This window comes from Callospermophilus lateralis, chromosome 6 (assembly GCF_048772815.1).
Source record: "Callospermophilus lateralis isolate mCalLat2 chromosome 6, mCalLat2.hap1, whole genome shotgun sequence".
Lineage (NCBI taxonomy): Eukaryota > Metazoa > Chordata > Mammalia > Rodentia > Sciuridae > Callospermophilus > Callospermophilus lateralis.
The window spans coordinates 77,701,338-77,713,904 of NC_135310.1; the positions used below are offsets into that span (position 1 = coordinate 77,701,338).

The 12,567-nt window shown below is 34.5% G+C and overlaps 1 protein-coding gene across 1 annotated transcript in view; it reads left to right on the forward strand.

Moving 5' to 3' along the window:
• Positions 1 to 12,567, forward strand: part of Cep162 (centrosomal protein 162) — an 82,228-nt gene that overhangs the window by 17,017 nt on the left and 52,644 nt on the right. The window contains exons 7-9 of the mRNA XM_076858453.2: positions 6,889 to 7,007; positions 8,555 to 8,585; positions 9,234 to 9,350. Coding sequence (XP_076714568.2) covers positions 6,889 to 7,007; positions 8,555 to 8,585; positions 9,234 to 9,350 — 267 coding nt within the window. The remainder of the gene's footprint in view (positions 1 to 6,888; positions 7,008 to 8,554; positions 8,586 to 9,233; positions 9,351 to 12,567) is intronic.

The window sequence follows — 12,567 nt, forward strand, 5'->3', positions numbered from 1 at the left end:
ATTTTCCAGAAAATAATGAGAAATGTCTCCAAAAGGGATCTTTTACACTGACTATGGTTTACTGTATCTAAATTCTAAGAATATTCTGTATATGAAAATATTTTCAAAGTCACAAGAGTAGAAAATATCTAGAATATGTACCATCTTCTTGCCAAAAAGGTCAGAGTTATAAGTTAATATTCTCATTATTTTTTAAACAATATGACCTTATATCAGAGAAAACATTTGGCATTTGTTTTTATGGGATTGACTAACTTCACTTGGGAATCTTCTTCAACTCCATCCGTTTACCTGCAAATGCCATGATTTAATTCTCTTTTATTGCTGAGTAATATTCCATTGTGTATATATGCCACATTTTTCTTTATCCATTCATCTATTGAAGGGCATCTAGGTTAGTTGCACAGTTTAGCTATTGTGAATTGTACTGCTATAAGCATTGATGTGGCTGTGTCCCTGTAGTATGCTGTTTTTAAGTCCTTTGGGTATAGACCAAGGAAGAGGAATAGCTGGGTCAACTGGTGGTTCCATTTCAAGTTTTCCAAGGAATCTTCATACCGCTTTCCATATTGGCTGCAATAATTTGCAGTCCCACCAGCAAAGTATGAGTGTACCTTTTTCCCCATATCCTCACCAACACTTATTGTTGTTTGTCTTCATAATAGCTGCCATTCTGACAGGAGTGAGATGAAATCTTAGAGTAGCATTTGATTTGCATTTCTCTGTTAGCGATGATGAACATTTTTTCATGTATTTGTTGATTGATTGTATATCCTCTTCTGAGAAGTGTCTTTTCATGTCTTTGGCCCATTTATTGATTGGGTTATTTGTTTTCTTGGTGCTTAGCTTTTTGAGTTCTTTATATACCCTAGAGATTGTGCTCTAACTGATGGGTGAGGGGTGAAGATTTGCTTCCAAGATGTAAGCTCTCTACTCACTTCACAGATTGTTTCTTCTGCTGAGAAGAAACTTTTTAGTTTGAGCCCATCCCATATATTGATTCTTGCTTTTACTTTTTGTACTATAGGAGTCTTATTAAGGAGTTTGGGGCTAATCCCACAGGATGAAGATTAGGGCCTACTTTTTCTTCTATTTAATGCAGAATCTCTGGTTTAATTCCTAAGTCTTTGATCCACTTTGAGTTGAGATTTGTGCATGGTAAGAGATAGGGGTTTAATTTCATTTTGTTGCATATGGATTTCCAGTTTTCCCAGCACCATTTGTTGAAGATGCTATCTTTTCTCCAATGCATGTTTTTGACACCTTTGTCTAATATAAGATAACTGTAATTATGTGGGTTAGTCTCTGTGTCCTCTGTTCTGTACCGTTAGTCTACCAGTCTGTTTGGTGCCAATACCTTGCTGTTTTTGTTACTCTTGCTCTGTAGTATAGTTTAAGATCTGGTATAGTGATGCTGCCTGCTTCACTCTTCCTGCTAAGGATTGCTTTAGCTGTTCTGGGTCTCTTATTTTTTCCAGATGAATTTCATGATTGCTTTTTTTTTTTTTACTTCTATGAGGAATGTCATTGGGATTTCTTTATGAGAATTGCATTAAATCTGTATAGTGCTTTTGGAAGTATGGTCATTTTGATAATATTAATTCTGCCTATCCAAGAGCAAGGTGGGTCTTTCCATCTTCTAAGGTCTTCTTTGATTTCTTTCTGTAGGGTTCTGTACTTTTCATTGTATGTATCTTTTCCCTCTTTTGTTAAGTCAATTCCCAAGTATTTTATTTGTTTTGAGGCTATTATAATGGGTTAGTTTTCCTTGTTTCCCTTTCAGATGATTTGTCACTGACATACAGAAATGCCTTTGATTTATGTGTGTTGATTTTATATCCTGCTACTTTGCTGAATTTATTTACTAGTTCTAGAAGTTTTCTGGTAGAGCTTTTTGGGTCTTCTAGGTTTAGAATCATATCATCAGCAAATAGTGCTAATTTAATTTTTTCTTTTCCTATACATATCCCTTTAATTTCTTTTGTCTAATTGCTCTGGCCAGTGTTTAAAGAACTATGTTAAATAGAAGTGGTGTAAGAGGGTATCCCTGTCTTGTTCCAGTTTTTAGAGGGAATGCCTTCAATTTTTCTCCATTTAGAATGATGTTGGCCAGGGGCTTAGTGTAGATAGCCTTTACGATGTTGAGATATGTTCTTATTCCTAGTTTATCTAGAGTTTTGAACATGAAGGGGTGCTGTATTTTGTCAAATGCTTTTTCTGCATCTGTTGAGATTATCATATGATTCTTATCTTTGAGTCTACTGATGTGATGAATTACATTTATTGATTTCCATATGTTGAACCATCTTGCATCCCTGGGGTGAATCCCACTTGATCGTGGGCATGATCTTTTTGATATGTTTTTGTATTCGATTTGCCAGAATTTTTTGAGAATTTTTGCATCAATGTTTATTAGAGATATTGATCTGAAGTTTTCTGTCTTTGATATGTCTTTGTCTGGTTTTGGAATCAGGGTGATATTGGCCACATAGAATGAGTTTGGAAGAGCTCCCTCTTTTTCTATTTCCTGAAATAAATTGAAGACTGTTGGTATTAGTTCTTCTTTAAAGGTCTTGTAGAACTCGGCTGTGTATCCATCTGGTCCTGGGCTTTTCTTGGTTGGTAGGCTTCTGATGGTGTCTTCTATTTCATCACTTGATATCAGTCTTTGTAAATTGTGTATATCATCCTGATTCAATTTGGGCAAATCGGATGACTTAAGAAATTTGTCGATGCCTTCAGTATCTTCTATTTTATTGGAGTATAGTTTTCAAAATAATTTCTAATTATCCTTTGTATTTCTGTAGTGTCTGTTGTGATATTATCTTTTTCGTCACATATGCTGGTAATTTGAGTTTTCTCTTTCCGTCTCTTCATTAGCATAACTAAGGGTCTGTCAGTTGTTTTTCAAAGAACCAACTTTTTATTTTGTCAATTTTTTCAATTGTTTCTTTTGATTTCATTGATTTCAGCTCTAATTTTAATTATTCCCTGCCTTCTAATGTTTTTGGTGTTGATTTGATTTTCTTTTTCTAGGGCTTTGAAATGTAATGTTAGGTCATTTATTTGTTGACCTTTTTCTTTTAAGGAATGAACTCCATGCAATGAACTTTCCTCTTAGTACTGCTTTCAAGTGTCCCAGAGATTTTGATATGTTGTGTCTATGTTCTCATTGACCTCTAAGAATTTTTTAATTTCCTCCTTGATGTCTTCTGCAACTCATGCTCATTCAGTAGCATATTGTTTAATCTCCAGGTATTGGAGAAATTTTTATTTTTTGTCATTGATTTCTAATTTCAATCCAATATTTATTTTTGTTATTTAACTTCACTTGATTTTCTTTGATTAGCTTTTCTTTAGGGTACTACCTCCCTCAGCTGATTTTCATTGTTTTTCGTTTCCTCTTCACGGAATATTTTTCCAACGATGTTTTGTAGTGCCGATTTTTAGGTATAAATTCTTTTAACTTTTGTTTATCAGGGAAGGTTTTTATTTCATCATCAAATCTAAAGCTTAATTTTCCTTGATACAAGATTCTTGGTTGGCATCCATTTTCTTTCAGAGCTTGATATGTGTCATTCCAGGATCTTCTAGCTTTCAGGGTCTGTATTGAAAAATCTGCAGTTATCTTAATGGGTTTTCCTCTATATGTAATCTGCTTCCTTTCTCTCCTGGCTTTTAAAATTATCTCCTTATTTTGTATGTTGGGCATTTTTATTATAGTGTGCCTTGGTGTGGATCTGTTGTGATTTTGTACATTCAGTGTCCTGTAGGCATTTTGAATTTGGATTTCCAGTTCATGATTCATGTTTGGAAAGTTTTCTGATATTATTTCATTGAATAGATTATTTATTCCTTTGGTTTGGACCTCTGTGCCCTCCTCTATCCCAGTAACTCTTAAATTTGGCCTTTTTATGCTGTCCCATATTTCTTGAATGATTTCTTACCATTATCACTGTGTGGTCTATGTTCTTTTCAAGATTATATATTTTGTCTTCATTGTCTGATGTCTTGTCTTCCAAGTGGTCTATTCTTGGTGATGCTTTCATTTGAGCTTTTAATTTGATTTATTGTTTTTCATTTCAAGGATTTCTGGGGTGTGTGTGTGTGTGTGTGTGTGTGTGTGTGTGTGTGTGTGTTTAGAACTTCTATTTCCCTGTTGAGGTGATATTTTGCTTCCTGTATTTGTTTATGTAGCTCCTTGTTGAAATGATCTTTCACTGCCTGTATTTGCTCTCTTATATCTTCCTTGAGTTCACAGAACATTTTAATCATGTATATCCTGAACTCCTTCTCTATCATTCTGCTGTGGCTGCCAAGGATTCTAATAATGTGGTGTCTTGATTTATTTGAGGCACCTTCTTCACGTTGCTTGTGTGTCTTCCCTTCTAGCTCTGTGGGTCCTGAGTGTTATTGTTTTTGCCCTACATGTTTGTAGTGCTCTTGTAGGGTTCTAACACCTCTCCTTTGTGTGGAAGGACAATGTTAACAGTACCTAATATCAACAATATACCATCTATGAACAATTTGTTGCTATTAATATGTTTAGAGTTTGGTCTCAGTGTACAGAAATGTTGGATTTGATCATTGTCTATAATAAGTAGTTTTGTAAAAGGGTTTACAGTTTATGATGGTGGACAATGACCTGGGGTGGGGCATAGGACGATATGCTGAGGAGGCAGGATGTGAGGATATAGAATCAATATATCTTAGGAAGGGTGAAAGAGAAATCTAATGAAGAGGGTTAGTTGCAAGAGAATAGACAAAGTAATTTAAGGTAGACAAGTACACGGTAAGGCAGTAGAGTACATAAAACAAACACACATATGTATTTAGAAAAAAAAAAGGATGTTAAAAATAGTAAAAATTGGAGAGGAAAAGAAAAATGAAAGAAGAAAAAAGGAAAAAGGGCATATACAACACCTTTATATTATATTATTCAGATGCTCCAGATCTCAAAATCCTATTTCATGCAAAGTTCTTATTTTTACGTATGTTGGGAATATGAGAGTGGGAGGATAGAGAGGTATAAGAAACAAGTGAAAAAAAATGCTCGAAGGAAAAAACCAGGATTGTTGCTAGTTTTAAGAGATCCCTATTGTCCCTACTTCTCTTCTCATCCATAGGTGGGTTGTCTGTTGTAAGCTGGTGTCTCTGCCCTCAGGATGGTGGAGGTAACCGGGGTGGGATGGCTGGTCCTAGTGCAGGGTGCCTGGAAGCAGTGAATGGCACTCGCCAGTCCCTGCAGGGAGTCTGCACCTCAAAGGTCTCTTTTTTGGAACCACTCATATGACTTGAGCACCTGGTACTATCTCCCTATCTTTCTTGGAGATTTCCCAGTTCCTGGTCTGTTAGGCTCCAAACTTTAGCCCCATCTCCCTCTCCTATAGCAGTTCCCAGTTGCAGGAACTCCCACACTGGGGCTCCCGTGGGCAGCATCCTGGTTGTTCTGCGTACAACTGAGAGTTGTTTTGTGTTGGGCAACTACTATTGGGTTTCCACCACTAAGAGGGGGAAGTTGGAAACCTGGTACCTGGCCAGCTGGTGTTTGGGTGGGGTTGGGGCCGCTGGGTGGTGGCGTAGTGCTGAGGGTAAGTAGCAGCTGAGTGTCCTGCGTGGAAGCAGAGTGAAGTCTGGGAGTTCTGCAGATGTGCTGATAGCTGATTCTGCTAAGGTGCTCTCAAGCTCTGCATTGGCTAGAACTTTGAGGTGTTGGGAGCCAGGAGTCCTGCGTGGGGTCACAGTGCTGGTGATTTCTGCGTGAAAGCAGCTGCATAAGGTTCCTCTAACACTCTGAGATGCAGTATTCCAATTAGTGAGATCGGAATTACGAAGTAGATCTGGATTACGAAGTAACCCAGAATGCTGCCTCCCTCTGGCCTGCCATCTTCCTTCTCTCCCAAACTCATTTTTTATGATATAAAATAGACATATTTCTATACCAAGATCTCACTGGGAACATCCTTATTTAACTTCCAAGCCCTCTCAAATTCATTCTTCCAGTATTAATTGCATCTGCATTGTCCTATCCTTGTAAGAGAAGAGTAAAAGCTATTCCAGAAGCAACAGCATAGGACCCATGCAGTCTTTTTCCTATGAGGCCATCCTGTTCCTCACTGTGATGTAATTTAAAAAAAAAAAAAAGTACAATTAAGATGGCATTCATTTTCAAAATGGTACCACTCTGAAAGGGGTGCTCCCCTTCATCCCACAAGTCTTAATTAATCCTTTGATTTAAGAGCTATAAACAACTTGAAAAATCAGTGAAGAGATCCTGGCCAAGTATGCACCATCTTCTCCATAAATAGGCTAATGGAGACACCTTTGCTTCTGCTGCAGAGCCACTGAGACATTGAGTCTTTAGCCAAGAAGTGCAAGGTCAGTATTGACCTAAGGGACAGGTCAGAGATCTTTCAAAAGTATATTAAAGGATTACAGGCAGGGATACCTGCTGAGATCAAAATAAAAAATCAAAATAAGAAAAATCCAACCTTTGTAAGAGTGTCAAGATCTCACAAAAGTGCTGCCTTTTATAAGTAATCAACTGGAGATTTAAGTTTTGAAGAAACAAAATTAAAAGTTCTATTGAAAATGATAAAATTTTTTAGACAGCTCTATAAATTTTCAACTGGGTAATAATATAAAAGCTTAAAAATTTAAAGTTTAGAACTATTTGAAAGTATAAAAAAATGAAATAAACCCAAGATAGTCTTATAAATTGAACTCTAATCAAATTTTGCAAAACATATTCTTTACACATACTTTATGTTAATATCTCAATAAATTGTTCTCATGCAGACTTCTGCCTTTGGAAATCAACAATCTTTACCCAGAATTTGACTTTTTTGACAGCGTGATTCTTGTACTTTTTAAAATTATTTCCTTCAGAAAATTACACGGATGATTTTGAAGATTCAGAGGATATAGGTGTACCTTTGATTTCTAAAGATGAAGAGACTCATTCCAAGGAAAATCTCAAATCAGAAAAAATAAATGTACCCAAACAGGTATACATTGATTATATATTTGACAGTTTTGCTGCTACTTTTATCCATTTGGATGACTATTGCCATATAGGGGGTTCTTCATAGTCTTGTTCAATATTGTAAACTTATTTGTCTTTTGAGACTCAAACATTTTCTTAACTCATATCAATTTAATGTAAAATCTAAAGAACAAAATCATAGTATCAGTGAATTTATGAGTTGTTTTTTGCCAGTTTATTTCCTTAAATCAAGCTTTAGAAATTGAAACAATTAAAATGTAAAACTTATTTTTAAAGTTGTATCTGAAATTACACTTCTCTTTGGTAGGTCTTGTCCTTGTGAAGTATAATAAATACCATTTCTCAGTATTTATGTTGTTGGTAACATTAGTATCTGAAACTTTACTTTGTTAAGGAAGTATATTATTTCATTCACATTCAGCAGTGCCATACTCTAATCCTCTCATTTCTCAGTTCTTCAAGATTTATTCAGGGCTATTGCCAACTGAATAGAATTTATCTTTGAAAAGTTGGTGAGCTAACTAGTAGGGTAATTGCTAATTGTTATTCTTCTTATTCTGGATTCAGTCTCTTTGGGAGCTGTATGTTATAGCTAGATGATTTGAACATGTACAAAACCATAGACTCTCTTGAAGAAAAAAAAAGTGGGGGTATTCATAAATACTCCTATCTTCAAGTTTACATGATAATGTATCCTTGAGTAACTTATGTCACTCACTCTGAGGGGAAAAAATAAACTTAGAAATAACACAAAGATTGATATGGCCTTGATCAATTTAGTGGATTTTTATTTGAAATATGGCCATTATAATATTTTATAAAAAATTAATAAGTCAGTAGAAGGCACAGTAATACAATGTATCAAGAAAATCTACCTACATAAAAATGTCAGCCTAAGTATGGAGGGCTTATAGAGAGCTGTCTGCGTAGGAGTCAAAACAGGAAGAAATTAAAGCACTGCTGTTAATGAGAGGACCATACCCACTGCCTAATCCGGTGGGCAGTAAGATGATACTAATTAGAAAACATACTCTAAGGAACTTGTAATATTGAAGAACTTCATCTGCCTTTCCATTTGGTGGCCTGGCTTTCTTAAAGTTTTGTCTTTTAAAACGGATGGAACACGGAGTGTATGTTATATTTGATTATAATTTTGAATGATAAGGGAAAAATGGTGATGTTATAATTGCAGGCTGTTTGAAGTAACTCTATTATCTTAATGTTCAAAAAAAACAGGAGAATTTTTGAGTAAAGTAAATGAGCACATGACACCTAGATATTTTAAGCAAGGCTTTTTAAGGACTAAATTAGTTTTAGTAATTGGCAAGGTTTGAAAGAGATTTTTAGAAGTTCTTTCAGAACTATACTCCCTTAGGTTTGGAAAATTATCAGTGAATGAGAGTGGTGACGGGAACCTAGAAAGCGGTTTCTGATCTTCTCACAGTGGAATAAAGCACTGGTTTTCAAATTTGTAACTGTTTGCATTGAAGTTGTTTTATCTACTTTTGATTTCACGAACTATATAATTATTTTTATCCTTTATATTAGGAAGAAGAGAAAACCGGTATGCTGGCTAATGGTAAATATTATGTATATTCATGTGTTTTAGTTGGCCAAAAATTGAAATAATTCTGAAAAATCACTTTTGTTTTTTTAAATATCTCTAAGGAATTAAAGTTCATAACTTTTCTTAATCATGAGCGTATCTTAAATCCAGTGTTACATTTAAGAATGTTTCCTTTTTGTTATTTTTCTCAGGCCCTTTGCCTTCCACTTATAAATACACATCAGACCTGTATATAATCATAAATATGTATGCTGAGGTTAACCTACTTTTTTGTGCATATATATTTATACACACATACATATAAAATTATATACCACTTAGAAAGGTGTGATGGTGCACACCTGTAATCTCAGTGGCTCAGGAGGCTGAGACAGGAGGATCAAAGCCAGTCTCAGCAACAAGACACTAAGCAACTTGGTGAGACTCTGTCTCTAAATAAAATACAAAATAGGGCTGGGATGTGGCTGAGCAGCTGAGTGCCCCTGAGTTGAGTCCCTGGTTATCCCCTACCTCCCCCCAAAAAATTATATACCATTTATGTATAAACATCTGTTTTTATGCATTTTATTTTGTTTTACGTAAATGATTAATTTTGTTAGATCAAAGGAACCACACACATTTCTATGTTCCTTATATTTTTTTTCTTTTATATTTTTCCAGTTGTGCTGCTTGATTCATTAGACTCTATTGAAGAGGTAAACCTTGATGAACAAGATAAAGCAACAACTAAGCCAGAGGCCCTACCAGAAAAGACTGAAAATGAAATGACAGGAACAGGTAAAAGGAAAAAGTTGTCTATTCTCTAAATATGGAATACCTTATGACTAGTTGGTTTCATTCCTAAGGAAACATGTAAAATAACCATGTTGACAAAATTTTAAATCTTTTTTCTAATTAATTTTTTCTATGGTATTTAACAATTTAATCAGAACTTGCTAATGGTGACACTTAATGCTGATGGATCAAGTTGAGCATGGTTAAATAATTATAAGAATGATGCTGTTGAAGCAAAGTGTAGGTAAATATTAATTTGCTGTGCCTTTCCAAACTATTCAGTTTAATTTGCCATGTGTAGAAGAAATGGGACCGTTGCCTTACTGTGCTTTTCCACAGTTTCCTTTCTTTAGTAAAAAACTAGGTTACATCCCCAAATCCTAGGATACAACTAACTAATCTTTCTTAAAGCTTTGGTCTCAAAAGATCTTTGAGACAATGCTTTCTCAAACATTTTCAAGCAGTGAAACCCTTATCTCTGGTTGAAATTTCATATAGAACTCTCTATATAGGCAAAATGCTATTTTCTCTCTCAATATAAGAATATAAGGATACATTGGTAACATTTACCTATGAAATTAGTGAAAACAATAAAATGATCTTTTGAAAATTTTGTTATATTCTCACAACACTGTCAGTCTTCCACTGTGTGTATATGTTGTTTTTGTTGTATAGTAAAAAAATATTCTTGGTTTACCACATGAATAGTTGCAAATGGGAACTTTTTAATCAGCTTGCTTTGCAGTCTTTCAGGATATTTATTAGTCAACTTATTCAGACACTTGGATAAAAGAACAGTAATCACAAACTCTAAACATCAGCTTGCATTTCATTTTTATTTTATTGTTTTCTTTTTATTACTGAAGTATAGTATACCTGTAGAAAAGTTCATGTATCATAATAGTGTAACTTAATGATTTTTTAAATACTAAACACACTCATGTAATCGGCAACCAGACCAGAAAACAAAAGAAGACCCAGATCACAATGTCCTGTCAAATCTTATTTCTAGTTACTGTACTTCCAAAAGTCATCACTGCCTGGATTTGTTGAACCCTCTTTCATCTTCAAATATAGATATAAAAGTAAAAAAATTAGATCTTTATATGAGACAGAATTTTTCCATCAAGGATGTTACTCACTTGTTGACCAGCTGACTCTTCTACCATAATGAAAGTGTGTGCAGAGCCCATGCCCATCAGCCCTTGCTACTATTTATTTGAATAAATATGCCACATAGATGTGATGATAGTCAACTTGCACAGTATTCAGTAAGCATACAGGAATTATTTTAATGAAACAATGCAAAACTACAACTTTTCTAAACAGAAGTAATTATAAGAAGCTCATATATGTAGAGGATAGCCAGAGAAATTTTAAGATATGCATAAAAACAAGAGAAGGCAAAAGTTATCAAAAATATTATGTCTTTGAAATACCACTGTTTTGGAAATTACATGAGTAGGAAGATCAGGTTTTATTATGATTTTTAAGTTCCAAAGCATAATTTTGTGATGCTAACCAAACATCTGTGGAACCCAAGATTTTCCCTGTTTTATTTTTATAACTGTAGGAAAACTGCTATTGTGGGTTGTTAAGAAAAACTCGAAAATGAGAAGTGTATTGCTAAACACACAAATTCTAAGGTGGCCCAATGTGTAAAAAGCTGTAGTTTTTAAGTTTTGTTTCTTAAATGTTCTTGACTGACATATTTTGATTAGTCAATTACTAGAAGATAGTAGAGCATGCATTTTCTATCATTTAGACATGAATTCATAGTCCTAGCCTTGCCGCTTACCAGCTGTGTGACACCAGACAATTAATTACCCTAAGCCTGTTTCCTCTTTAAGATGAGGTCTTATAATTGTCAATAGAGATAATGTGCAATACATTGCTAAGATTATCATCCTCTGCTATAATAAAGAACCTGAAGGATATAGTATAAGCACTTTGGGGCTGTGAAATATTAAATTTAGTGTATTTCAAAATTACAGTCCGAAGTCTTCAAATGAGTATCTGAACTTGGTATTAAAACCGATAATTTTGATAGTTGTTTTGTTTACCACGTTTCTCTTAATAAGTAGATGGTCTGATTAAAATATTGTCAAAGATTCTCTCTTATTAATGATATCATTTGTGAAATTTTCTATGCTTTTTGTATTAAGACATTATCAAATATAAAAATGAGATTTTCTTAGCATCAAGCCAGATGTAACCTTTCCCTTACTTTCATTTGTCTCCCAGGCAAGTACCATTTTGTGCTATGGCTGCATGACTGGATAGTGTCACAGAATGATACTGTCGCTCCATGAAACTAGGCCCTTTCCTCTGAAAACTAGGATTTGACACTTCTTAATTTTCTAAATTTGAAAAAATATAGGAAGCTTTTTACTTGTAATATGTATAAAATAATTACATAGTTTTCTCTTTTTTTAAGAGGTAGATAAGTAAACCTCCCCCCTTTCACTTTTTTCTTCCTAAAATGCCTGAAGAAAAGTTAATTTTCATGTTCATGGAATTAATTTTAATATGATTGATAAAGGACTCAGGAAAAAGTACCTTTCCCTGATGGTTTTGAGCTGCCCTTAATATGTCTTTATCCCCCTTCTCTTAACTTTCAGGTCATTTATTTTTCTGCATGTTTGATCTTTTGTTGCTTTAAAGCCTGGAGGCTCCTCTGACACCTCATACCCATTAAATTGGGTGCAAACACTCACCATCAGTCATTTCTTCTATGAATATTTAGCAGATATTTAAGTGAACTCTAATATATTTGTAAAGGACAGAAAACTTTGCCTTGTACTTTTCTTTTTTTCATAAAAATTCTTTCAGTAGTGCTGGTTTTGAGGGAAAGTTCAGTTCAGCTTAACAGGCAAGATTTTTTTCCTCATGTCCTCTTAGAAAATCTCTGCCCCTTAACTCTTATTAATTCTGTTCGAACTGTATTCCAAATAGCCCTGGTGACCTGAAGCATTAGCTAGAAAGAAATTTCACCATAAGGTATTGTTATACTCTCATATGTGGAAGTCAACTGTTTCTTACATTTAGAGTTGAAAATAGCCCTTCAGAGGTGTGCACTATACAGTTTAAAGTATATATAAAAGAAAAGCTGTGTGTGTGTGTGTATACACACACACACGTATAAATTTTTAAACAATTAACTATGAATATCAAGGGAAGAGAAGACTGGTCACCCTATTTCTTTCACTTTTTTCCCCTC